This window comes from Oryctolagus cuniculus, chromosome 2 (assembly GCF_051225735.1).
Source record: "Oryctolagus cuniculus isolate XC-2025 breed Fujian yellow rabbit chromosome 2, ASM5122573v1, whole genome shotgun sequence".
Classification (NCBI taxonomy): domain Eukaryota; kingdom Metazoa; phylum Chordata; class Mammalia; order Lagomorpha; family Leporidae; genus Oryctolagus; species Oryctolagus cuniculus.
In genome coordinates this window covers 55,505,751-55,531,634 of record NC_142868.1, presented here as the reverse complement: position 1 = coordinate 55,531,634, position 25,884 = coordinate 55,505,751, and the positions used below count along the sequence as shown (strand labels likewise).

General features: G+C 39.5%; 1 protein-coding gene across 1 annotated transcript in view; it reads right to left on the bottom strand.

Annotated features, from left to right (window-relative positions):
- The window catches only part of GALNTL6 (polypeptide N-acetylgalactosaminyltransferase like 6), a 1,246,993-nt gene that overhangs the window by 65,769 nt on the left and 1,155,340 nt on the right, over positions 1 to 25,884 (bottom strand). The window contains exon 10 of the mRNA XM_002709470.5: positions 13,733 to 13,954. Coding sequence (XP_002709516.1) covers positions 13,733 to 13,954 — 222 coding nt within the window. The remainder of the gene's footprint in view (positions 1 to 13,732; positions 13,955 to 25,884) is intronic.

Genomic DNA, 25,884 nt, shown 5'->3' with positions numbered 1-25,884 from the left:
ATAGGACAGAAGGGGTCTGAGGTTTCTCCTATAGGCTCCTATCACCCAGACCATCAGCACTCAGGAGCCCTGGGTGGTCCAAACTGTAGAAGGGGATGGAGACACTGGAGCCACCCTTTTTGTCCTTCTCTTAAATTCAGGTCTCCCCTGTTTCCTTAGTATGACAGTGGGAGGTGTCTTAGGCAAATCTTTATATATATATATATATATATATATATATTTAAGATTTATTTATTTATTTTAAAGTCAGAGTTACACAGAGAAAGAAGGAGAGGCAGAGAAAGAGAGAAGGAGGGAGGGAGAGGGAGAGAGAGAGAAAGAAAAGAGAGAGAGAGAAAGAGAGAGAGAGAGAGATTTTCCATCCACTGGTTCACTCCCCAATTGGCTGCAATGGTCAGAGTTGCAGATCTGAATCCAGGAGCCAGGAGTTTCTTCTGGGTCTCCCACTTGGGTGTAGGGACCCAAGGAACCTGGGCCCTCTTCTACTGCTTTCCCAGGCCATATCAGAGAGCTAGATCAGAAGTGGAGCAGCTGGGACTTGAACTGGCGCCCATATGGGATGCCAGCACTGTAGGGGGGCAGCTTTACTCACTACACCACAGCTTCGGTCCCAGGAAAAACCTTTAGTTAGATGTTTCCCCCAGGCCCTAGGCTGTAATTGGGATACCTCCTCCCTTTTTCCCCCACACCCCTTCCTGATCATACTACAGAGGCCCACACCCTTTCTTGATAGAGATCTCTTAGCCCAGATGGGAACCACTGTCCTCATAACTCCATGGCAACCCTTATGCTTTCCACTAGTTGAGACAGATATTAATCTAGAGGTTTGAGTAACCCAGGGAAAGACTGGCTGAGCAATTACTGCCCAACAATATGTATTCATCTTAGATCCCTCTGTTTTTCCTGATAAAAAGTATTTCTTAAAGTCAGAGATCCAACAAGGGTTAAAAGCCAACGTAAAGTCACAGAGGGCTTTTAAAGCCATGAAATTGTCCCAGTGGCATTCCAATCCAGGGAGTCTCAGGATTCTGTCAATCCTGGATCCCCAGATATGGGGAAATAGCCCATCATTTTATCAACTGATAAAAGATATCCAGATGGCAGGGAACCATGTTTTAACATGGGGCCAAGAGGCCCAACAGACCTTTATCCAAGTTAAATAGGCCTTACTTTACTTGAGGCCTCAGCTTTAAGCCTCACTAAAAGCAAAGTCTTCAATCTATATGTAACATGGAGAAAAGGGATGCCATTAGGGTTATTGATTCAGCTTAAGGGACCAGCTCAGCAGCCTAGAGGTTAACTTAGCCTTTAGCAAGGAACTTGACCTGGTGGCAGAAGCAAGGGCAAAGCTTGACTCAGAGCGGTGGTAGCTATTACCCTCCTAATCCTTGAAGCTACAAAACTGACCCTGGGGCAAGATCTAATAACATCCAGGCCCCATAATGTGACAAAGTTCCTAGCCTCAAAAGTAAGCCTCTGATGAACAATCACCTTTTAAAACACCAAGCATTACTGCAAGCTGCAATTCAGTTCAAGACTTGCACTGATCCTTCTATTTTTCTCCTAGGGGAGATGGAGAGCCCAGAACATGACTATGAAGAGGTTGTTCTACAGACTTATGCATAAACTTCTCAATCTGTCCCTGTTTTGCTGGATAACATTAAAGTAAACATCACACATATCATTTCATATCTGACACTTAACTAAGCTTTTCAAAATGAGGTTGCAAGGAGGAAGCAAAAACAATAATGGAGGGAGAACTTTTTTTTCATCTATATACAAATAACAGTAATTATAATAATTAATACTATCTAATATTAGGTCCATATTCACTTTCCCCCAATTGTCTAAAAATTTATCTTTTCAGTAAATTTATTCTATTCATGATTCAACTAGGTTTTCCTTTCCTTCTTTTTTTCTAGGGTAACAAAATATCCCAGACTACTTTCTACGTTTCCTTCCCCACAACTGGATTAATTGTTTACCCAATAATTCTTAGTTCTATTTACTGAGGAATTCTGTTTGGAGACCACAATTGAGAGGTATATATATATATTCTAAAATTGGATTAAAGTTATTTGTAGATTTGTTTTCCAGTAGACAAAGACAGAAAATTGGTAGTTTCAGTAAATAAAATTTTTTTTGGAATTGATATTGAAATTTCCATTCATGTTTAAGATTAGAGGGTATTTATTTCTATAATTAGTTTTTTTTAAAGATTTATTTATTTGAAAGTCAGAGTTACAGAGAGGCAGAGGCAGTGACAGAGAGGTCTTCCATACACTGGTACATTCTCCAGATGGCCACAACAGCCAGAACAGCACTGATCCAACAACAGGAGCCAAGAGCTTCCTCTGGGTCTCTCACATGCGTGCATGGGCCCAAGCACATGGGCCCTCTTCTACTGCTTTCCCAGGCCATATCAGAGAGCTGGATTGGAAGTGGAGCAGCTGGGACTCAAACCAGTGCCCACATGGGTTGCTGGCACTGCAGGCGGCAGTTTTATCTGCTACGCCACAGCACTGGTCCCTATAATTAGTTTTAAATTTGCTTTTTTGTATGTTTAAAATATTTGTGATATTAATATACTTTTAAATCTATGCATTTGCAAAATAGATAAATTCAAAAAAAGTTTCAGCATTAGATATGTATTAGATGTACAATATTGATTATATAGCTTAGGTTGTATAGAGCCTTTACAATTTTGGTCTACCTAATTCTATCTTGGGCCCAGGGAGTTGTATTAAGCTGTCCTGTTATTTATGTCTGATTTCATTTATGGCAGTTTCTGCCTAATAAAGTTTTTTTTTTTTTTTTTTTTTTTTTATGTTTTGACAGGCAGAGTGGACAGTGAGAAGAAAGAGAGACAGAGAGGAAGGTCTTCCTTTGCCGTTGGTTCACCCTCCAATGGCCGCCGCGGCCGGTGCGCTGCGGCCGGCGGACCGCGCTGATCAGATGGCAGGAGCCAGGAGCCAGGTGCTTTTCCTGGTCTCCCATGGGGTGCAGGGCCCAAGCACTTGGGCCATCCTCCACTGCACTCCCTGGCCACAGCGGAGAGCTGGCCTGGAAGAAGGGCAACCGGGACAGAATCTGGCGCCCCGACCGGGACTAGAACCCGGTGTGCCGGCGCCGCTAGGCGGAGGGTTAGCCTAGTGAGCCGCGGCGCCGGCCTAATAAAGTTATTTTTCAATGATTTGCAGTATTTGGTGTTTTTAGTCTCTAACATTTTACTTTGCTCTCTGTAAAAATAGATTTATCTATTTATTTGAAAGGCAGAATTACAAAGAGAGATGGGTAGGAAGAAGAGAAAGATCTTCCATCCACCTGTTCACTCCTAACAGCCAGGTGCCTGGAACTCCAGGCTCAGCACGTCTCCCATGTGGGTGGCAAGGCACAAGCACTTGGACATTGTTCTGCTGCTTTCCCAGGAACATTAGCAGAGAGCTGCATTGGAAGTAGAAAAGCCAAACTAGTGCCCATATGGATGCTGGCATTGCAGGTGGCGGCTTAACCTAATGCACCACAAAATCAGCTCCTACTCTGCTTTTCTTGCCTTGTATTTTACTTTGTTGCATATCAAGATCCCATAAGCTGCTTTCATATTACTTGAATTTTCATGGTATACTTATGCTTATTCTGTAATTTTCAATCTTTTCATTTTGGTTTTAGTATATCTCCTGTATAGAAGAGTTAGATTTGTTTTATGAACTAATCTGAAATCTTTCTTTCAGTACATTTATTATATTATATGTTTGATCTTAGCTTTGACAAACTGATTTATTATGCACTGTTTTCTAAAAAAATCTTTCATCATGCAGTAGCTTTTCTTTTTTCTGTGTAATCTCTGATATTTAATATGGTTTGTGTTTTTTTCCTGCTGGTTACTTTACATTAATATTCTATATAATATCTGAAGTTTCCTTTTTTTAGGTCATGCCTAACTATACTTTTCTCCAAGAAACCATTTTTCTTCCTTCTCCCCCAGTGTCTAAACAGACACGATAATCTTTTACTCCTAGTTAATGCTTACGGCACAATCAGCAGACTTACTCTGCTTTCCATTTACTTTCCCACTTGTTACTTGATTATTTGTACATTGTAAAATCATATACAATATGTACATTAGTCTATCTTTACAGTCACTTTTTTTCAGACCCTATCTATGCCAAGCTTCTTCAAAAAGCTCTTGGCTTTCTGATTCTCATTTAGTAACAATTCCCTAGAAAGGCTTTTAGTTAAAACAGTCCCTAAGTTCTTGAAGGTTTATCATTGTTTTTTGACAGTCTTCATACTGGAAGGCTGGTTTGGTTGGATGTGAAATCTTGGGCTCCTATTTTCTTTTCTTGAATACTTGTGCAATGCTGCTGTATATTGGCTCCTGGGGCACAATGTTCATCAGATTTATTCTTTATGCTTGGGTGCACAGTTTTTTTCCTCCTTTAAAAATAGCTGAATTTCCAAGAATGGTCCTTTTAATATGTAAATCCAAGCCTTTTATTTTGAGTAGGTTTCCTCCAATCACAGTTTTATGTATTTGTTGCCTTTCATTTTTGAGGATCTTTCTTGGAAAATTTGTTTAATCTGCTTTGTCTGTTGTTCCAAATATCTTGGTGAATTATTTTTTCCTAATTTTTAAGTTTCTGTTCCATTATTTTTACTCTTTTTCTTCTTCGCCTCAGTTCCACTTCTTGCGCTTCCCATTGTCTCCCTTTGTTCTTTTGTTCTAATTCAGGCTTCATTGTGAAGTATATTTTCTTTCCTTTTTAGTTCATTCCCAAGTTTTCTCTGTTCTATTTTTTTTAAACAAAGTTATGTTTAATTTAACTCTAAAGATTTCATTTCTGGATTATTTTCATTCTGATTTGTATGGTTCATTCATGCTGTGGTTATTTCTAAGACTCTTTTAACTTATTCTGAAATCTTAAGTTGCAGTTTTTATCTTATTTGTGGCCACATTTGTAATATAATTTTAGTAGCTATTGGATTTATATTTGGGTCATTTTAAAAATCATTAACCTTACTGTATCTTTTATGGGGTTTCACTTTAAACTGCTTCTATTGTATTATTAGAGGAAGGTTCCTGTTTGAGGCTCTCTTTTCTGTTGTTACTGTGAATTATTTTAAAAATGACATTTGTATATGAACACTTTTCTTTCTGGGCTCCGGCTGATTCACAAGACCTTCCTGTCTCTAGTTTTGTGTTGTCTGGTGTTTTAAGATTCTTTCCTTCAAAGCAATATTGCTGCCTTTAAATGTGTCTGCTGTTCTAAGCTCTCTAACCCAGACAATTCCTTCTGTGGTACTGGAAACTTCTGTCTCTGGAATCCCCAGTGTTTCATTTTGAATCCAACTCACAGATTTTTTCTTTTTTGTTGGAGGTGGGAAATTGGAAGGGACAAGGGAGTACTGCATGTTTTGAGACACATGTAGGCCAAAGCTATTCAGGGTGTTTTACAATTCCATTGCTCCTTACTGGTCTCTTTGTACTGATCCTCAGACAGGAAACTGTGAGCAGGTCTTTGAATCTCACTGATAACATTCAGATTTGATTACTTTTAATTCCTGTTCTATAAAAGATCTTTTCCTTTTGAAGATGAATATATGTTGATTTCTGGGTCCTCTCCTTGTAGAAGTGTGATCAGTAATATGTTTTTTCTTTCTACTAATCCCTTTTCTCTTCTGTTCCCACAGAGTATCTGCTACAGCCTGGTGTTCAGGTCACACTAACCCCTATTCTAGAGTACATGGGGGATTCCTTGTCATCTGTTTTATCTGTTTTGTGTAAGATGATATTCACATTGTTCTTTTTTTCTTTTCTATCCTAAATGCATCTTTTAAAATGATTGAACAAAATCACACTGCTGCTGATATTTTTAGCATCATAAATTACAGTATACATTAAAATAAGAATATTATAGAAAACATAGATTTTTATTTATGGAATAATTTCTCAAAGTTTTTCATGATTTTTTAGATACTAGGGCAGTACCTGAATATTGGACCCTAGAGCAAAAATTTTGCTACAAACTTCTATGCAATTCTGATTTTTAAAAATGTAGACAAAGAATTTGAATGTATATGATTGGTTCTGGGTGACTTTGTCTAGAAAAGATCGGGAATAACTGACTTGTTCTTTCTGTTCTACTGATTAGTCCATAAATTAGGCTCCTCATAAGATTATTGGTTACTCTTTAGATTGGTCCTAAATAATAGGCCACTTTTTCCATAAATAGACTAACTAACAGGCATTATGTCAACTGGACAAGAGAGGCTCAACAGAAAGACATACACATGTCACTGTAAAATGGGAAAGTTCTAAGGCAAGAGCTGGCTTAGCTAAATACTGCTGGGTTATTGATTTAGACAAAAACAGAATTTTGGAAATAGAAGCCAATAGAAATTTACTTCTATATATTTTAAAGTCAATAGGAAGAAATGAAATGAAATGGATCAAGAAATATAAAGAGATGATTGTGAGGAAATGAAACATGGAGAAAGAATGAACTACAGATCTGAACGGGAGCAAAGGAATGCTTGTCTTCCCACCTCCCAGATTTAGACAGAGAGCTATGTTTCGATTTGCTTACAAAATCTGACAGACTGATGAACTCTAGGAATGACTTACTTCTTAGCAGTGTAGTCAGTATACTTCTCAGGGTTTGGAGCAGTGTCAACCAAGGACACTTGGCTCAACTTTACGAGGATTCCCATAAGCATATTGGGTCTTCTTTTAACTATTACTATTTACAAGTAATTGAAAGCAAATCCTAAGCCCATTAATGCATATTGGTACCAGTCTACATAACGTGAAATTGACAGTTTTTAGAAATTTTTTCCAAAACCCCAAGAACCTTTCCTTTTTTACTGTACTTATTCTAATCCTTCTTCTGCCAGTTGCGGGTCACTGGAATTTTAAAGCAAGTTGATGGCATTTGTCCCTGGAGAGACCTGCTTTAGCAATCACAGAAGGCAACAGGTCACATGGTTAAATAATAGGTAGGATGTAGGAGGTGTTTCTATGTCCTTGGAAAGTTTTGTTGGATTTTTCCAACCATGCTATTCTCTGAGGTTATGGATTAAAAATCTTGCTCTGATGATTTAATGATCCCCAAATTCTACTGTTAGTGTCATTCTTGGTATTAGAAAGGTACTGATTTTCAATGAAATTTAAATGCTAAGACAAATTCATAACTAGGCTACCACACACTTAAAATTTCAGTGATTCCTATAACGAGCACCAGAAAAGGAATATATTTTTGTGTGTAAACATATATCAAATATAAATTCAAAGAAGAACAAAATAACCATAAAGAAAAGAGGAATGCTTTGTTTGCCATACTGGAGGAGAATAATGAGTTTGTTAGCTCTGAAGTTTCTCTGATTCCATTATAACTTGGGTAAAATTGCCACTGCCAGGGAATGGGAACTAAAACCATGTTTATTGTAAGGCACTTTAAGTTTATTTTCATAGCCATGACTCAGCTGTTGAGAATACAGAAAACATTTATTCAAATTTAAAAACATAATTCCATTTATATGTATTCTTCCCATTCTTAACCTCCTTGATGAGTTCCAGAGAGGATGAATTAGCACAGTGTACTAGTGTTGCCTCTGTTTGAGAATTAATGACAGACGAAGTCAAGTCAAATACACATGGAATGACAAATCACCTGTGAATGACTGCTTAACTTAAAGATTTGGCTTGCTGATATACAGCACTTGAATGGCAGAGATGGTTTCCTACAGAGCTGCAAGGGAAACAGCAGGATAATCTCACTTTGCAGCTTTCCTAGTTAAAAGACTAGGTTGTAGAGGAATGCAGGAGAGCTGGTGTCAGCTCTCCCAAGAGAATTTGTAAGAGCTTCACTCACTGTCCAAGAAACTCCAGCTTTTACCTTTGCATCAGACATCAACAGCATTCACTTTGAATTTGTTTGGAAGAGACAACCTCACTTCCTCAGATGGTCTTTGAGATAATGCACCTACTGGTGTTGAACTTCCTTTCATGTATGCCGATATGGGAACATCTGAAAAGCCTGTGCACCATGAGCACATGAGAAGGAGGAGGAAACTAGCAGGTTGAAAGAAGGCAAGAGCAGCACTTGGTGCTGAGAAGAATAGGAATTATTCAGGGTGCCTGTCTTTGTGAATGTTCCACAATTCAGGGTGACATTTATCTTGAGGAAGGAATTTAAATAAGCAGCTGAAGAAGTTCAGTATTGAGATGAATTTTTAAAATAAAGATTTTGAAAAAGTTATGCACAATCCCAAGATGACAAATGGATGTGCGAAGATTGGCACATTGAGGGCAGTAAGCAGACACCTCTTAACAGAATTTATGGCACTGGTAGGAAAAGACATGTTTGTCTATTTTACATCATTTATTCCCTCTTACACATGATATTTAGAATTCTGCAGAACTCTTCTTCTTAGACTATAAAGGAGTACTATAAATGACTCTAGCAAATGCATGAATTCGAAGGAAGGGAAGGGATAAAGAGAAAAATAATTGGGAATTCAATTTCTTTCATTTAGCATCTTGGCAGAAAAAGAGCCACTCCATATGTAAGTGGTTTAAGAATAGTTTTCCACTCTGAAACTGTTTTTATCATATCCAACACAGCATATGGGGGAAGCCCATTGCTTCCATTTGAATAGCACTAAAGGATGCTTCATTACATGGCTCAAAATCCTCTCTATGCTCACTGGGCCCCATTTCCTCCCCATTACATCCACGACCCTTGTGCATTTGAGGATGAAGTGACTGCTAAGAGACTATTATTTGTCTATCAGGTGTGACTTTAATCTCTTTTAAGTAGGAAGATGGCACTGAGAATTTATAAGTTGCTGGAACAAAATCTTACTTTTGGAGTTTACCCTGCTTCCTCATCAGAGTATTTTGTATTTTGTTTGATTGTCATATAGACTATAGACCTGACTGTCCATCAGAATCAGTTACCTAATAATCATTATTCAAACTGTTCTCCTAGTGAAACTTTCCAAAGAGGTAATCTTTGTGGTCCAGAGACCTCTCCCCTTTATTAGATGATAACTCAGCATGTCCTGTAGAGGCTTCAAACATACATTCATGGGGGCAAAACAGTGAATGATTAAGTGAGATAACAGGAAAGCAGGATCTTCCATTTATTCATCTTTTATTCATTACAAATTTTCTATTGACCACCTACTATATGCCAGTCATTATTTCTTGTGACCAAAGAGCAGAGGTAACACAACATGATGAATACATACATCACATGACTTGTCATATAGTGATGGATGCTGATTAGAAAAATGAAAGAGGAAATGGAGATAGGGAATGTGTAAGTGAGTACATGGATGTGTGTGTGTGGATTGCTACAATTTTAGATGAGATAATCAGGGAGGCCTTACTGAGAAGATGTTCTTTTTTTGAGTGAGGACATGAGAGAAGCGAAGGAAGCCATAGGATTTCTGGGACTGAAGGATTTTAAGTATTTGCAAAAACAACTGCAAAAGCTCTGAGGCAAGAATATATCTGTCCTGTTTGAGGAATAGCAATGAGGCCAATGCACCTGGAGGATAGTAATCCTTGGGGGAAGTAGTAAGAGATTGGGCTGGGGGAGGCAAAACACGGGTGAGATAAGGTAGGATCTCGTAAGTAAGGATTTTGATTTTCACCTGGTGAGAAATGTTAGCCACTGAAAGGTGTTGAATGAAGGAGTGAGCTGCTCTCCCATTTTATGTGTACTGTGTTGAGATTAAACCAAAGTGGGGAGGGCAGCAACACAGAGATGAATTAGGAGGCAAGTGCAATAGTCCAGCTGAATTTGTCAGGGAAATGAGTAGCAGTTTATGGGCTGTTTATGGTGTGTAACATATCCTTTACAAGCTTAGTTCCAATGACCAGAGCCAAAATTGGCCTAAGCACTTCATTGTTTACCCAGAATCAGGCTGGCAAAGAGAAGCAAGTGGAAAACCTTCCAAGTACAAGTGCATAAAATGGCAGGTTGGCCTGCTTTTTGGCACAGCTCTCCCATAAAGGATTCTTGTGTTTACGTTGCTGGTGGTTTGTGGTTCCTTCCTGTAATTGCTTTAAAAGACCCACAGAGTCTGTATTCCCCTTCTTACATTTTTATTAAAACAGCAACCTAACTATTAAATTTATTTAGGAGCTTTGCCCATTCTATCAATTGGTTTAAAGTTTATAAGAAATTATAAATCTCTTATATACTGGATTGGATCCTGGAACAGGAAAGGAACACTTGTGAAAAAAACTGAATAAAGTGTGTAGCTTAGTTAACAGTATTGTACCAATTTCAAGTATATAGCTTAATAAGCATATCATAATTAGTGTGGTAAATATAAAATGTCAAAATTAGAAGAAGACAGGTGAATGATATATGTGGACTTTCTATACTATTTTTAAAGTCATGGAGTTTTACAATTATTTCAAAATTAACAAATAAAAAAATCCTTTTGAAAAGGAAAAGAAATCACACAAGGGTGAATATTTTGAAAGATTATCTTCAGAGATTAATTTGTCCCATAGATATATTTTGCATTTTTAGTAATTCTTAAATACAACATCAAAAACTTGGTTGTTACTACTCAATATACAATTGAATAGGTGCCGGTTCTAGTCCCAGCCGCTCCTCTTCCAATCCAGCTCTCTACTGTAGCACGGGAAGAGAGTGGAAGATGGCCCAAGTGCTTGGCCCCCTGCAACTGCATGGAAGACCCCGAAGAAGCTCCTGACTCCTGGCTTCGGATAGGTGCAGCTCTGTCTGTTGTGGCCATTTGGGGAGTGAACCAACGGAAGGAAGACCTTTCTCTCTGTCTCTCCCTTTCACTCTCTGTAACTCTACCTCTCAAATAAATAAATAAAATCTTTTAAAAATATATAGAATTTAAAAATAGTCTTACCATTTTATAATTTCATTTATAGGAAACTACATTTCAAATCATTCACTGGCCTCTTGCCTTCAGTGTCCATGTTTCACAAGTTTCAAATGTATGAGTCTCTCAGGATCTATTCAATCTGGGAAATTGATATTTCCAGAACTGTTTTTCGTCAAAACCCTTGTTGCTGGTTGATTTTCTTTCTTTTTGCCTCCCTTCTATTTTCTGTGTATTCATTTTTGCTGTGCACTATATCTTAACTGAGCAAACAAAACTGAAAGCAATTGGTCCTTGAACTAAATAACTTCATTTTTGTCTTTCCTAAGCTTAATTTATGATCTTTGTTTATTATTTTGGAGCTTCTGGGAAAGAAATTTATAATCGTGTTAAAAAAATCTGATCTCATTGTTTGATTTTTTGAAAGATTTATATATTTATTTGAAAGGTAGAGTTACAGAGAGACAGAGGCAGAGAGAGAGAGAGAGAGACAAAAAGGTCTTCCATCCACTGCTTCACTCCCCAGATGGCCCCAACAGCCTGAGCTGCACTGATCTGAAGCCAGGAGCCAGGAGCTTCCTCTGGGTCTTCCACACAGGTACAGGAGCCCAAGGACTTGGGCCATCTTCCACTGGCTTCCCAGGCCATAGCAGAGAGCCTGAATAGAAGTAGAGCAGCAGAGACTTGAACTGGCACCCACATGGGATGCTGGCATTGCAGACCAGGTCTTAACCTGCTGTGCCATAGCACTAGCCCCGACTATTGAAACCAGTGATGATAAATGGAAACATCTCCAGGGATAAGAGAAGTGATGCCAAGATGTGAGGCAATCAAGAGCAATGGAGGTTGTGTGTTTTTGAGAAGCACACTGGAATGTTTGAGTTTGTTTCTAAATCATGTGCTTCATAAATAAATATAGGTTATGGTTTAGCCAGGTAATGTGGGAAAATGTGGTCAATTGCAGTTTAAACTGTAATCAGATTTGAACAAAAATTTATGTTTCCATATAAGGCAAAGAAAAAAATGATGACATTTTTACCTAGCAGCAAGCCACACAATGATACTGTGGGGTTTTCAGGTGTATTCCCTGGTCACTAGGCAAGATATTTAAATCATCATAGAAAAATGGCAAGAAGAATATTAACCAAAAATCTTTAGGACGAAAATCACTCCTTGTTGGGTAACAAACACCTATGCCTTCCAACGTGTTAGGCTGAGAGTTCTCATAGTGTTTATTTTAAATTTTCACTGCTATAGAGTAGGGGTTTGGTATAGTAGTTGGGAGGTTACTTGGGATGCCTGCATCACATTTTGGAGTGGCTGGGTTCAAGTCCCAGCTCTAATCTCAATTCCAGCTTCTTGCTACTGTGCATCCTGGGAAGCAGAAGGTGATGGATCAAGTAGTTGTGGCCCTGCCACCCATGTAGGAGGCCTGCACTAGGCTCTGGGCTTCTGGCTTTGTCCTGGCCCAACTCCAGCAGTTGTGGACATCTGGGGAATGAACCTGTGGATGGAAGATGTTTCTCTTTCTGCCTTTCAAATAAACAAGCTAGCAAAAGATAAAATAAAATAAATTTCCACTGCTATAAATTGAGCCTATGATAGATAGTTGAAACTAATGCTAGTGGACCAATGCTACTTGTAATCCAGGAAAATTTTAATGAGATGTTTAAAATGCAAAAAATGAGACCAAATTACTAAGTGACTTAAGCAATGTCAAAATCACATCCACTATATAAAAAACATGGAGGGATGGAGCATGCAGTGAGGACCTGACTGTTTCGTGGGCTGTCCCAGGTTCAGGAAGAAAAAAGCATATTCTTGGACTCTCTCAGCAAACATGCAATGCACCTATGACTTGCTGAGTACACTTTTTCCAGGAATAACGGCAGCTCATCCCAAAATGCTGCCTGATTACTCTGGCCTCTTCTACTACTATGCCCTGCGACCTTTTTTTTACAGTGCTACAGCCATCAATACTGACTTGGCAATATTTCTGACCCCCCCCCCCCCAACCTCACCCCTACAACTACAATACCAAGTGTGATGATGAGAAAGCTTCTCCATAATGCTGGAAAGTCACCTCTGGGCTTCTGAAATGCTGGAGAACTGGGACGGTGCTTGCATTTCCCCTGACATCCTCAGCTAAAAAGCAGGTTAAATTGCTGGGATAAATCTACCTTGTCCAATTTTAGTCCTTGTTCTAGCACACCTTTTTTCTACGGGGAAAAGGTCATAGTAACAGTATTGAATAGAACTGAAGCTGTGCAATAGTATTTTTTTATGTCAAAAAATAGATATTTTAAATTAGGGACCTGGGGCTATTCAGCTGTTTCCATTTTAGATCATGAAGTGAATCAAATAGAAGCACTCAAAGGTGGAAAGGTTAGTACTTATTTAAGGAATCAATGTAACTTCTGCACATCCCATAGCTATCTGCATTATGGAAATGCATTTCTTCATGAATCTGCATAGTATGCTCTGATTTGGAAAGAAGCCAAACCCTTCCATCATATTGTATATACGTTTGCAAATTGCAACAAAACTGCATATAGGACAGTGAGGGATTTTATCCTGGATATCTGGTCACCTTTATTTACAGAGTATCATAACAGATATTTTCATTCTCTACAGGATCCTATGATCATTTTACTAATCTCAAAAATATTTTCCAGATGTCTTCAAAAAACTGGGGAGTCAATAGTGGCAGCAGTTTTGGGTCAGTTCATCAACACTGAGAGCTGAATCCTGAGCTCTAGTAATTTCTAAGAGGAGGCTACACGTTCATATCACTATCTGAGGCTGGGAGAAACGGACATACTCTCATGCAAACTTGCATGCCACCTCTCCTCACCTCCCCCCAGGCAGCAGGTGGGGGCTCCACTGGAGGGTAATACTTAGGCACATCCCAGGCCACTGCAGCCATGAACCATTTGAAGTCCTTGCACTTGAGCTGCTTGCGCAATTCCTTCTGGGCGGAGATGTCCCCGGTGGAGAGGTGCCTGTATTCAGGCCGCCGTTGGTAAATGTACTCTGCAAATTCATCCATCCAGGTCTCAGCTACCCGTTTAAGGTTCTGTGCATTAGAAAAAAAGAGTAATTTATTGGCTTATGCAAAGAGTGGTTTTAATTGCACCAGAAATTGAAAAAAGAAAGTAAAAGAAATCGGACAACCTCCAGCAGCTTTGGCTGGCAGCTTATTAACAGCAAGAGTTTCCATAACTGTAAGGAGTTTGACATGATTAGCCTGCAGCTTTGCACACATTCTGCTCTGGCATGGGGCTCAATCGCCTATTTGGTAATTAATTAATTCATCAGAGCCAGTAACAATTTAGCTCACAGTTCTATCAGCTTTCTCATTCCTCCTGTTATTTCATGACCACACATTTTTATTTTTCATGTGGAATTAAAGGAGCTCAAACTGGAAAGAATGAAGTTTCTTTTAGGCATCAAATTGAGAACAGTATTTTAAGAAGCAGGGATCCTGGAAAAAAGGAGGACAAATAATCTGTAATTCCTTTCTACCAGCAATAGAGAGAGAACTTGACATTACTAAGTTCAAAACTTTGTTCTCTGAATCTTTATATGTGCAACACAAATGCCAATAAGAACTTTGTAATTTATGGACAACTTGGGAAGCACCAAGGAGCCAGTCGTCTGCACAGATGTTTCCTTGGGGTGAAAGAAGTAAAATGGAGATAAACACACATATTTGGGGTGGGAGCTTACATGGGTTCAAGATAGAAAGCTCAGTCCTTCTGCTAGTTTGGGGATTGAGCAAAATACTTACCTATTTTCCTCACCTGAAAAATGACAACAATAATATGCACCTACACCATGGAGGTGGTTGTCGCATTAAGTAAGATTAAGTAAGGTAATGCCTAAAAGGTAGTTAGAATAATACCTAGCCTACAGTAAGTATAATGAATAGTAGAGCTATTAGGAGTAGTATCTAGAATGAATACAGGACTGGAAATTGGAGGGCCAGAGTGTTGGGCATGGTTAACTGTTCCTGTGGCCTTTGAGAACAGCTTTAGTGAAGAAGAGATGCATTCAGACATCCTTTCAAGCTCCATGGTGCTAAGTGGTAGAGGACACAATTTCACTTGTCTAGAAAATACTAGTCTCCTTGCCTCCAGCTTGTAGCACAAATTGAAAAACCTTAAGTTGCACATTAGGTTTGTGGATTTCTCAGATACTCCAAAAAAAGCAGCAGAATCATGGACATATTCTAAGAATAATGGTAAATCACAGATTGCTTTTTTGGGGGTGGGTAATTTTTCAGGAGATGGTGAAAGAGTAACAGCACAGTAATTGCAAAGGAGCAATAGCTAGTTTCCCTGTAGCTATTAGGGTTATATAACATTGAGACATAAACAAGCATCCTGGCTATTCTCTAACATCCCTGATGATATCTTTGATTATAGATCTATTCCTTATCCAGAGGGAAAATTTGTAAAGTATCAATCATTATTTCAAGGAGTAGTCCTTATTCCCAAATCATCCACGTGGTTGGCCAAATAATCACTCTGAGGTCATTATTCTGGAAATATATACTTAGTATTAATTTGTCACTGTTTTCATGACTCAGTATTTAGTTTTGGGAAGACATTAGAAACACAACTAAGAAATATTGCAAGCAATTGCAAGAAAAGTTTCATTGGTCTCTCATAGATTGTAATATAAACTCACCCACCCTAGGGAACAGAATAAATCATATACACACTTGAATTCATTGGAATCTTTACATAGGAACACATATAAACACATTCAGATATACAGAGCTAATAGGGTAGGAACAAAGCAGTATTTCTTACACAAACATTCATAGCTCTGCTAACATGTGCAGAATCATGAAACCAAGACTTCCCAAGTTATCTCTTGCCAGAAATGGTAAAAGAGAAAGTTAAATGAATCTGAATTATCCCATCGCTTTTCCTCATCTCTCAATCTACTCTCAGGTGTATAATTTTTTACTGAAGATTTCAGCCATTGGCAGATACATAAATGTCAGAACAGCACAGATGATGATGCAACATACTGATCACTCTGGTTCTTTCAAATCATTTGGCTGCTGTAGGGAATTTTTCTCTGGCCAAAATTTCCTCCTTCTCTCTTTTGTCTTCCTGTACAATGTCATTCTCTTCAAAACTTTCCTCCTCTGTGGAACTGTCCTATAAATTCACAATTTCTTTGTTGTTGTTGTTGTTTTTTCCTGACAGAGTGGACAGTGAAAGAGAGAGACAGAGAGAAAGGTCTTCCTTTTGCCATTGGTTCACCTTCCAATGGCTGCTGCGGCTGGCGCACTGCGGCCGGCACATTGTGCTGATCTGAAACCAGGAGCCAGGTGCTTCTCCTGGTCTCCCATGGGTGCAGGGCCCAAGCACTTGGGCCATCCTCCACTGCACTCCCTGGCCACAGCAGAGAGCTGGCCTGGAAGAGGGGCAACCTGGACAGCATCCAGTGCCCCGACCGGGACTAGAACCCAATGTGCCGGCGCTGCAAGGCGGAGGATTAGCCTACTGAGCCGTGGCGCCGGCTATCTTTGTTGTTTTCATATAACCTAATGTTCTTATGTCCCTGCTCATAATGGTCAACCAAAATGGCCTTTCCAGGTGTTTGCTAAGCAAAATAATTCCCTGAAGAGAAATTAAATAACTTTTTTCTAAAAAATGTTACATACCATCCCCAGCTTTTTTATACCACTGTTTATGTGAATTGCTTTATTAATCACCTCTGGAAAAATGCAGCTACTTCCTGTCTTTATCCATATTGGTCCTCCCTCCTCAATGCCCTCTCTTATTTTTCTAATACCATCCACTCTTTACAACTCTTTGAATTCATCTCAATTAGAGTTGCTATTTAAAATATATGGTACATAAATTTGAATTTTAGATGAACAATAAACATTTCTAAAATACAATTAATACTTGCATTATTAATAGTGATTGGATCCTACTTACACTAAAAATCAATTGTTATTTATCTGAAATTCAAACTTAATTGGTCATTCTATATTTTTATTTGCTAAGTCTGGCAACCCTACTCCTTATACATATAAACTGCATAAAAATGTGCTCCATAAATTTTAAAAAATTCATAAACTGACTGTATGTGCAGAATCTGCCATATCTTTATGTTATTGCCAATACAATAGTGCTTGTTTGCTTCTGTGGCAATTATTCCAGAAAAGTTTCAAGCAGTTCTCTGCAGAAGAGCCTGCCATAACACACAACTGATGTAACAGAAACACACAACCCCACTGTTTTTGGTTTCTAACAGGTGGGATCCTGCTGATCCCCTATGTAAGAAGCAAGCAGGGAGGCAGTCACAGAGCTCAAGGAAACAGCAGTGCTAATTGGTAGCTAGAGGTGAGGGCTCAGCATGGCTACAATGCACAGGACAGGGTTTAACTTTAGTCTGAAAATAAGCAGGGCAAGGCCTTCTGTGTCTTTATGTGAGCTGGATTTCATTCAGTCCAACTTTGTGTGACAAGGGAGAATGGGGGAGAGGGCATGATCTCATTGAAGTACACCTGCTGTGGCTGTACCTAGTACGGAAGTTATATAACTATTTTAGAAAGATAGCTTCAGAAGCTAAGGAATAAATTTATTTTTTTTTGGTGTAAAAAACAAATGAAAGCTTTATCTTCTTAAAAGCTGTAAACCTTCATACTTTTTGAATGATAAATGAAGTAAAAGCTGTTATTCGGAGCACCTTCTATGAATACTGTGGTTCTCTGTGTATTGCAACATGTTTTTCTATTCAACACAAACTGGCATTAATCTCTCCTTTCTCTGTGTTGCCCAAATATTAAAACACTTAACGCATCCAGCCCTATGTTAGAGGTCTTTAGAATTCAAGTCTGTCTGTCTGTCTTTCTCACTACCCAATACAAAATCTTTCTAATACTCATCAGTTCTTTGAATTGATATTTTGCCAAGAACATTAAATCATATTTCCAGCTCACTCAATAAGAGCAAATTTGCAGCTCTGATGTTCAACCTTATTGTGCAGCATCATTCCATTTTTCCTGCTGGTTCATGAAACTGAATAAATCTATCTAGTAATTATTTTTCCATTTACATCTTAGATCCTCCAGTTCTATTATTGGTTCAGTTTTTCAGAGCATTATTTCAGAATCAGTTGTTTCTCTGGCCAGAAGGCTGTTCCATGCGTTGTATTATCCAGGCCACCTCACTTCAGCAGCATGCTTCTGTTTCATTGTGCAGCATGTGATTATTATATGTGCACTGCTGTGACCCCAATCCACACACTGAATTTGTGTCAATATTAAGCTATTGTATTACGGTAGCTTGGGTAATAGATTTCTCTTTCTTTAGCTATATATTTTTTAGTGCTTTTCTCCCACAAACCAGTGACAGCTAGGAAAGCCAATCTCAAACAGAAACAGTTTATTTGTCACAGTCACTCCTACAGCAAGGAATTGCATCACTATTCTATGACTTTAAAAAATTCTGCTTTGATTTGAATGCTTTTCTTGTCCCCTCTTTGATGCTTAAGCAAGCTTTAGTGGCTCACTGGTCCCACCCCAAGCCCTCTTATCATCGATAATATGATAATGTCATCATGGGTACAGCTCAAAAGAGAATCTCTTTAAGAGAGTCCCAACCTTGCTACAATTATTCCTGCGAGCTCTATTTTTCTCTGATCTCAAGACTTCTTTGAAGTCAGTGGGAAACCTTCAGCATAAGGAGGGGAGGCTAATCCAGCCCTACAAAGGAGGCTTCTCTGACAGACAATTTCCTCTTCCTTCTTCCCCAAGGCTGTGGGAGCTGTTTACAGGTGTCTTGAACAAGAGTTAGATTTTTCTTTGATTTTATATCTCTATTCTATTTTTGAACAAATATTTTTTATATTTATGATGTCTTTACTATGGCATTTAATACAGTCTTTAGATACAGGCCAAAGAATCAAAAATCAGCTCCATCCCCAGGTGATTTTGCAACATATCATTAAAAAGGGTTGTATTCTTAATTTAAAAACAGTATTATTAAGAATAAAAATTCATTTATTTGAGAAAGAGAGGAGAGGAAGAATAAGCATTCTCATCCCCTGATTCACTATAAAGTGCCTCCAACAGCTGGGTTTGGGCCAGGAACCAGGAACTCAGCCTGGGTGCCCCACATGGGGCATGTACTTGGGCCATCATCTGCTGCCTGTTGTTCATCATCAGGAAGCTTGAGTCGGAGCTGCAGGTGGGTATCATACCCAGGCACTCTGATACAAGAAGCAGGCATTTTAACTGCTAGGCCAAATGCCTACCTCATCTACTGTTTAAACTGAACAATTTGATACGCTTTGACACATATGTATATATTAGTGAAACCATCATGACAATTAAGATAATGAACATATCCATTACCTCCAAACCTTCCCTCTATGAAATCTCTCTCCTCTCTCCATTCCCAGGCAACCATTGATAATACCTTTTGTTAGTAGAGTATAATTTGAATTTTCTAGAATAGAATCATATCATACAGTGCTTTGTTTTGTCTGGCTTTTTTTTTTTCTAAAAAAATCTGTTTATTTCAAAGGCAGAGTGACAAAGAGGGGGAAGAGAGAGAGAGGGAGAGAAGAGAGAGACAACAGAGAAAGAGATTCCATCTAATGGTTTACTTCCCAAACACCCACAAAAGCCTGCACTGGGCCAGGCTGAAGCCAGGAGCATGGAACTCCATCTGTTTCCCAAGTGGATGGCAGGGACTCAAGTATTTGGACAATCACCTGGTGCCTTCCCAGGTGCACAAGCAAGAAGCTGAATAGGAAGTGGAGTAAAAGGACATGATCTGGCACTCTGATATGAGATTAAGGTGTCCCAGGTGGCAGCTTAATTTGCTGCAACACAATGGCCTGCTTCTGTTACTCAGCGTAATTACTTTGCCGTTCATTCATGTAGCCACATGTATCCCTTTTTTGTATTCAATCCTATGAATATACAATTTGTTTATCCATTTACTTGTGGATGAGTAGGTGAATTGTTTGCAATTTTGGGCTGTTCCAAATAAAACTGTTATGATCACTCCCTCCAAGTCTGCACATTTGTTTCATTTCTCTTGAGAAAATATCCTGAAATGGAATGTTTAGATTATATACTATGTATATGTCTAGCTTTTAAAGAAACTATTAACTAAACTGTTTTCCAAAGTTGTTGTGTTATTTTATATTCCCAGAAGCAGTGTGAGATCATTTAATGTATAATTTCCCTAACATTTGGCATGCCAAGTGCTTTAAATTTTGGACATTATAAAAGTATCTAATGGTATCTCATTCTGATTTTAGTTTGCATTTCACTAATGACTAACGATGTTAAGCATCTTTTCATGTACAATACTGGTTATACATTGTCTTTGGTGAAACATCTTTTCAAATCTTTTGTCCATTTGAAAAACTGGAGTTCTATTATTGAATTATGATAATTATTTATTTGGCTTGAAAATCTTATGTCAGAAATATGATGCCGGCACCGTGGCTCAATAGGCTAATCCTCCACCTTGCGGTGCTGGCACACCGGGTTCTAGTCCCGGTCGGGGCGCCGGATTCTGTCCTGGTTGCCCCTCTTCCAGGTCAGCTCTCTGCCATGGCCCTGGAGTGCAGTGGAGGATGGCCCAAATCCTTGGGCCCTGCACCCCATGGGAGACCAGGAGAAGCACCTGGCTCCTGGCTTCGGATCAAAGCAGTGCGCCAGCCACAGCGGCCATTGGAGGGTGAACCAATGGCAAAAGGAAGATCTTTCTCTCTGTCTCTCTCTCTCACTGTCCACTCTGCCTGTTAAAAAAAAAAAAAAGGCATTCTGCCCCCAAGAACCAAGTAGGGGTGGTGGCCTCTCAGACTTGAGGCCAGCCCCACCATCTCACCTCCTACCACCAGATGGTGCACTGCATGCTGCCACTGGGACTCCCAGGTCCAATTGCTGCAAGTCTGGCCTACATCTCTTCAACTGCAGCAGCTCCAGGAGAATGTGTGCCTGACATCTGGCAATCAGGTTGGGTGCAAAGAGCATCAAAAAAAAAAAAAAAAAAAAAAGAAATATGACTACCAAATATTTTCTTCCAGTTCTTGTCCTTTTGTTCTCTGCCCGGGAGGGCAGTGGAGGATGGCCCAAGTGCTTGGGCCCTGCACCCGCATGGGAGACCAGGAAGAGGCACCTGGCTCCTAGCTTCAGATCGGCACAGCGCCGGCCGTAGCGGCCATTTGGGGAGTGAACCAATGGAGGGAGGATCTTTCTCTCTCTCTCTCTCTCCCTCTCTCTCACTGTCTATAACTCTACCTGTCAAATAAATTTAAAAAAAATTGTCTTTGTAGAGTGGATGATCTTAATTTTAGTGAAGTTCAAATTTATCAATTGTTTTCTTTTATGGATGGTGCATATGTTTTCATATCTAAGCCCCACCTCACAAAATATTTCTTTATTTTCTTTTCTAGAAGTATTTAAATTGTATCCTTGGATATACAATCCATTTTGAGTTCATTTTTGTATATAGTGATAGGTGTGAAATTTCTTTTTTTGAGTATGGATATCCAATTATTTGGGCATTATTTTTTGGAAAAAACTATCATTTCAGGGCTGGCATTGTGATGTAGAGGGTAAAGCCACCACTTACAATGCTGGCATCCCAAATGGATACCAGTTTTTGTCCCAGTGGTTCCATTTCTGATTAGCTTACTGCTAGTGACCTGGGAAAGCAGCATAAGATGGCCCAAGTGCCTGGACTGCTGACATCCATAAGGAGACTGGGATGAAACTCCTGGTTACTGGCTCCTGGCTTTTGCCTGGCCCAGTTCTGGCTGTTGTCACCATTTGGGGAGTGAATCAGCAGATGGAAGATTTCTCTGTCTCTGTTTCTCTTCTCTCTGTAACTCTAACTTTCAAATATATAAGCAAATGTTAAAAACAAAACCTATCAAAACCCATGGTATTTCCTTTATACCTGTGTTGAAAACCAGTTGGCTATATATAAGAATAATTTCTGCACTATTATCTTCCAGAAATGAATTTTTTAAAAAAGATTTTTATTTATTTATTTGACAGGTAGAGTTACAGACAATGAGAGAGAGAGAAAGAGAGAGAAAGGTCTTCCTTCTGTTGGTTCATCCTCCAAATAGCCACAATGGTCAGACTATGCCGATCTGAAGCCAGGAGCCAGGTGCTTTTTCCTGGTCTCCCATGAGGGTGCAGGGGCCCAAGCACTTGGGCCATCTTCTGCTGCTTTCCCAGGCCACAGCATAGATCTGGACTGGAAGAGGAGCAACTGGGACTAGATCCTGGCACCCATATGGGATGCCGGCACTGCAGGTGGAGGATTAACCTAGTGAGCCATGGCGCAGGCCCCCAGAAATGATTTCTTGTATACAATCATTAGGTTTTTGTGCATTGTAGAAATTGTTATATAGTCCAGATAATAGTCACTCATCAGACAAATTATTTTGACATTTTTTCTTACATTCCTTGAACTGCCTTTTATGAAATAAAAATATTTAGGGGGTCGGTGCTGTGGCATAGCAGGTAAAGTTACTACCTGCAATGTCGGCATCCCATATGGGCATCAGTTCAGGTCTTGGCTGCTCCACTTCTGCTCTAGTTCTCTGCTATGGCCTGGGAATGCAGTAGAAGATGGTCCAAATCCTTGGGCCCCTGCTCCCATGTGGGAGACCCAGAAGAAGCTCCTGGCTTCAGATTGGCGCAAATCTGGCCATTGTGGCCATGTGGGGGAGTGAAACAACCAATGGAAGATTCTCTCTCCCTGTCTTTCTTTCTCTGCCTCTTTCTCTCTGTAACTCTGCCTTTCAAATAAATAAATAAATCTTTAAAAAAAAAGAATTAAACATATTTAGTTCCACTTTTCCACATGAACTATTTCTTAAAGAGTTTTATTTTTATTTATTTATAAGGCAAAGCAACATAGAGAACGAGAGAGAGAGAGAACTTCTATCTTTCATTTTGCTCTCCAAATGCCTGCAACAGCCAAGCTAGATTAGGCCCAAACAAGGAGTCCAGAACTCAGTGCAGGTCTCTCAGGTGTCCTACATGGGTGGCAGGTACCCAATACTTAAGCCATCACCTGCTACCTCTCAAGGTGTACATTATCAGGAAGCTGGATGAGAAGCTGAGCAGATATTTGATCCATTGCCAGATTTCCAAGCAGCTTCTTAACCATTCTTGGAAATAACCACCCCCTGAGCTGCCTTTTCACTCTGTTAACAGAATCCTTTGATATACAACTTTGCCTCAGTATCTGATGTGTCACTTGAGATAATCATTTTCCTGAAGATAAAATTAGGCTAAATGCTACTCTGAAAGGCTGTTAAGCAGAAATAACTGTCAAATTGGTGTTTGCTGGTGGTAGGATGACTGTTTTCCTCCATAAGGACCCTTCATCAGGGCTGCTTGAATATTCTCCCTCATGACTTGGTGATCAGATTCCCCCAAAGCAAGCTGTCCAAGAAAATGAGGTAGAGGCTGCAATGCCTTTTATGTCTTTGTTGTGGAAGAAAAAAATAGGTTGATAGGATAAAAGTAAAAATATCGTTTTTAGTTTTTGTTTATCCTTTAAGACTGTGTTTGATTTTTTTGGGGGGAAGGTATGGGTGGGTCTGGGATTGAGAATCAGAGTATGATAAAATTATTTTCCTTGATTTTTTTTTAAAAGTTCTAAGAAACTGGAGATAACCAGAAACTGGAGATAACCAGAAGCTGTTGGTTAAGAGACACCATAGAGATCTTTTGTGTCTAAGAAAATGTGTATGTTTTAACAGCTCAGAGAGGTCTTGCTGTCTGAGTCACTCCCGGAAGCACAGAAATTCTGGCACTTTGAAGACTGGAGAGTTGGGTCCTTCAGAGACAGTGCTGCCAGCTAGAAGTTCACACTCTTATTGTGGGTCGTGCTGATGATGTGTCTTCTCCACAGCTTCCAAGGTAGGAGAGAGAGAACAGAAGTAGAAACAGCAGGTAGAACAGCAAATCAAGGAATGTACTGCTTTGACAAAAGGATATGTGAGACTTTGGGGGATATTTAGACACTCGTGGGACTATCCAGAGGAAGATCATTTCTGGCAATCAAGTCAGTAGTGTCATATGACATCACAATTTGGATATGAAAGGAAGTGTGACCTTGTTTCTAGGTGATTATTACTAATCCATTTGCTAATTTTATAAATCACAACCAGCATTTCTCATCATCAGACAGGGAGTATCAGCAGTCATGAGAACATCCACAGTAAGCATTCAAACTGTGGCTACAGCAAATGGGGCTACAAATGTTAATTCTAGTTGTTATGATTTCAGTTGAATTTTTGTTTTTTTACATTTTCAAAATATAAAAATATATTTATGCTTCTAAATGCTCATTGCAGGATTCTTACATAAACAATCATGTGTGTCTAAAGCTTAGATAATCTGTGAAATTTTCTTTCTATAAACTGTTTTCAGAATTAGAACATCAAAATATCCAGATACCATAAAGTTGTCTTTGTTTTTTGACTGTGATTCAGTTTAAAAAACATCAAGTGGAAATACTTTCTCTACCTCAACTACTATGAAATAAGAGGTAAACTTGGGCTGAAATTGCAGTTGGGAATGGAATTCTTGCCATTAACCAGTAAACTATTAGAAACAAGAGTGACTAAATGAAAATGAAATAGCAGAGGCCTCAAGCACAGTGTCAGTGTGTATTCACATATCTCATGGGAAGAAGCTAATTCCACAAAATGAGTTCCTTCTACCGATGATCTCCTGTGGCTGCATCATCCAACTGGGAGCTTGGAAGCAGAGTTACAAAGCAAAGCGCCCAGCCCTGTTCTTCTTTGCAAGTGTTGCATTTTTGAGTATTGAGACTATGGCATCCCAAAATATTTTAATTTACTTAAATTTCAGTTTCTTAATTTTGTAGCAGCAGGGACCTATTTTGTCTGAGCAAGCTTTCTTTTTTTCAGGCTCTAGTGGAGTTATGAATGCAGGAAAATGTTCAGTTCTAATGGAGTTAATGATAAAAATGCAATTATAATTCCCCCTTACTCCACAAATAGAACTCACCATGTAGTTTGTTTCTCAGTGCTTTGAACAAAGAAAGCTATATAAATGCTAAATAACAGCATAAAGTGCCAAAGTGCTCTAGGTAGAAAGAAGAGTAACCAAAAACAGATTGGAAGAGGTGCCATAGGAAATAGAAAATAAATTCCATTTTACTTTCATTAACAATGACAATGTAAAAGTAATGATTAATCACATCTAATTATCATGTAAATAACCATGTTCATGATTTAAATATTATATTTACTCTGTAATGTACTCCAGTAGCTGTAAACAAACTCTTATGTAAAATGCTTGTACTCATGTGATAACCTAAGAAGTTCTGAATATTGTCCCCATAGCTTGAGGACTGACTCACTTTCTGTTTTGCACAGCAGAAAGCTGTAGGTAACTGTTGCTCCCCCTCTTCACGGAGGAACGACACAGGACCCTGCGTTGTTCTTTTGTCTGCTCGGCCCTTCCCGGGTTTGCTGCTGGTTCTTCCCGGGTTGGCTGCCGTCCCTCCACCTCTGTGGAGGGGCGGGCCCCCTGCCACTTTCCCCACTTCCGCGGGGGAGCGGCACACCACCGGCCGGCTCTCTCGGGGGCTGCTCAGATGTTATCCGATGTTCCCCTTAGATGTTCCTGGTGCATGTTGTCTCTCTCCTCCTTTATAGTCCTCTTCCATCAATCCCAACTCTGCTACCCACATGCCGAGTATGCTGCTCTCCTCCAATCAGGAGTAGGATCAGCTCCTGCAGGTCATTGGTCGAACTGGAGGCAGCTGCGTAGAAGCTGTTTACTCCTCTCCCAGCGCCATATTGTGGGAGAGCAGATGCATAGAATAAGTCTTAATTCCAGTAACTTAGTCTAGTCCGAGTTGCTCCCCACTGTTCCCCCTTTCTTTTTATTTTTTGGCGTTGACACGCGCCTGTCTTCGGTGCCCCACGGCACACACTCTGCTCTGCTTGCTAGAG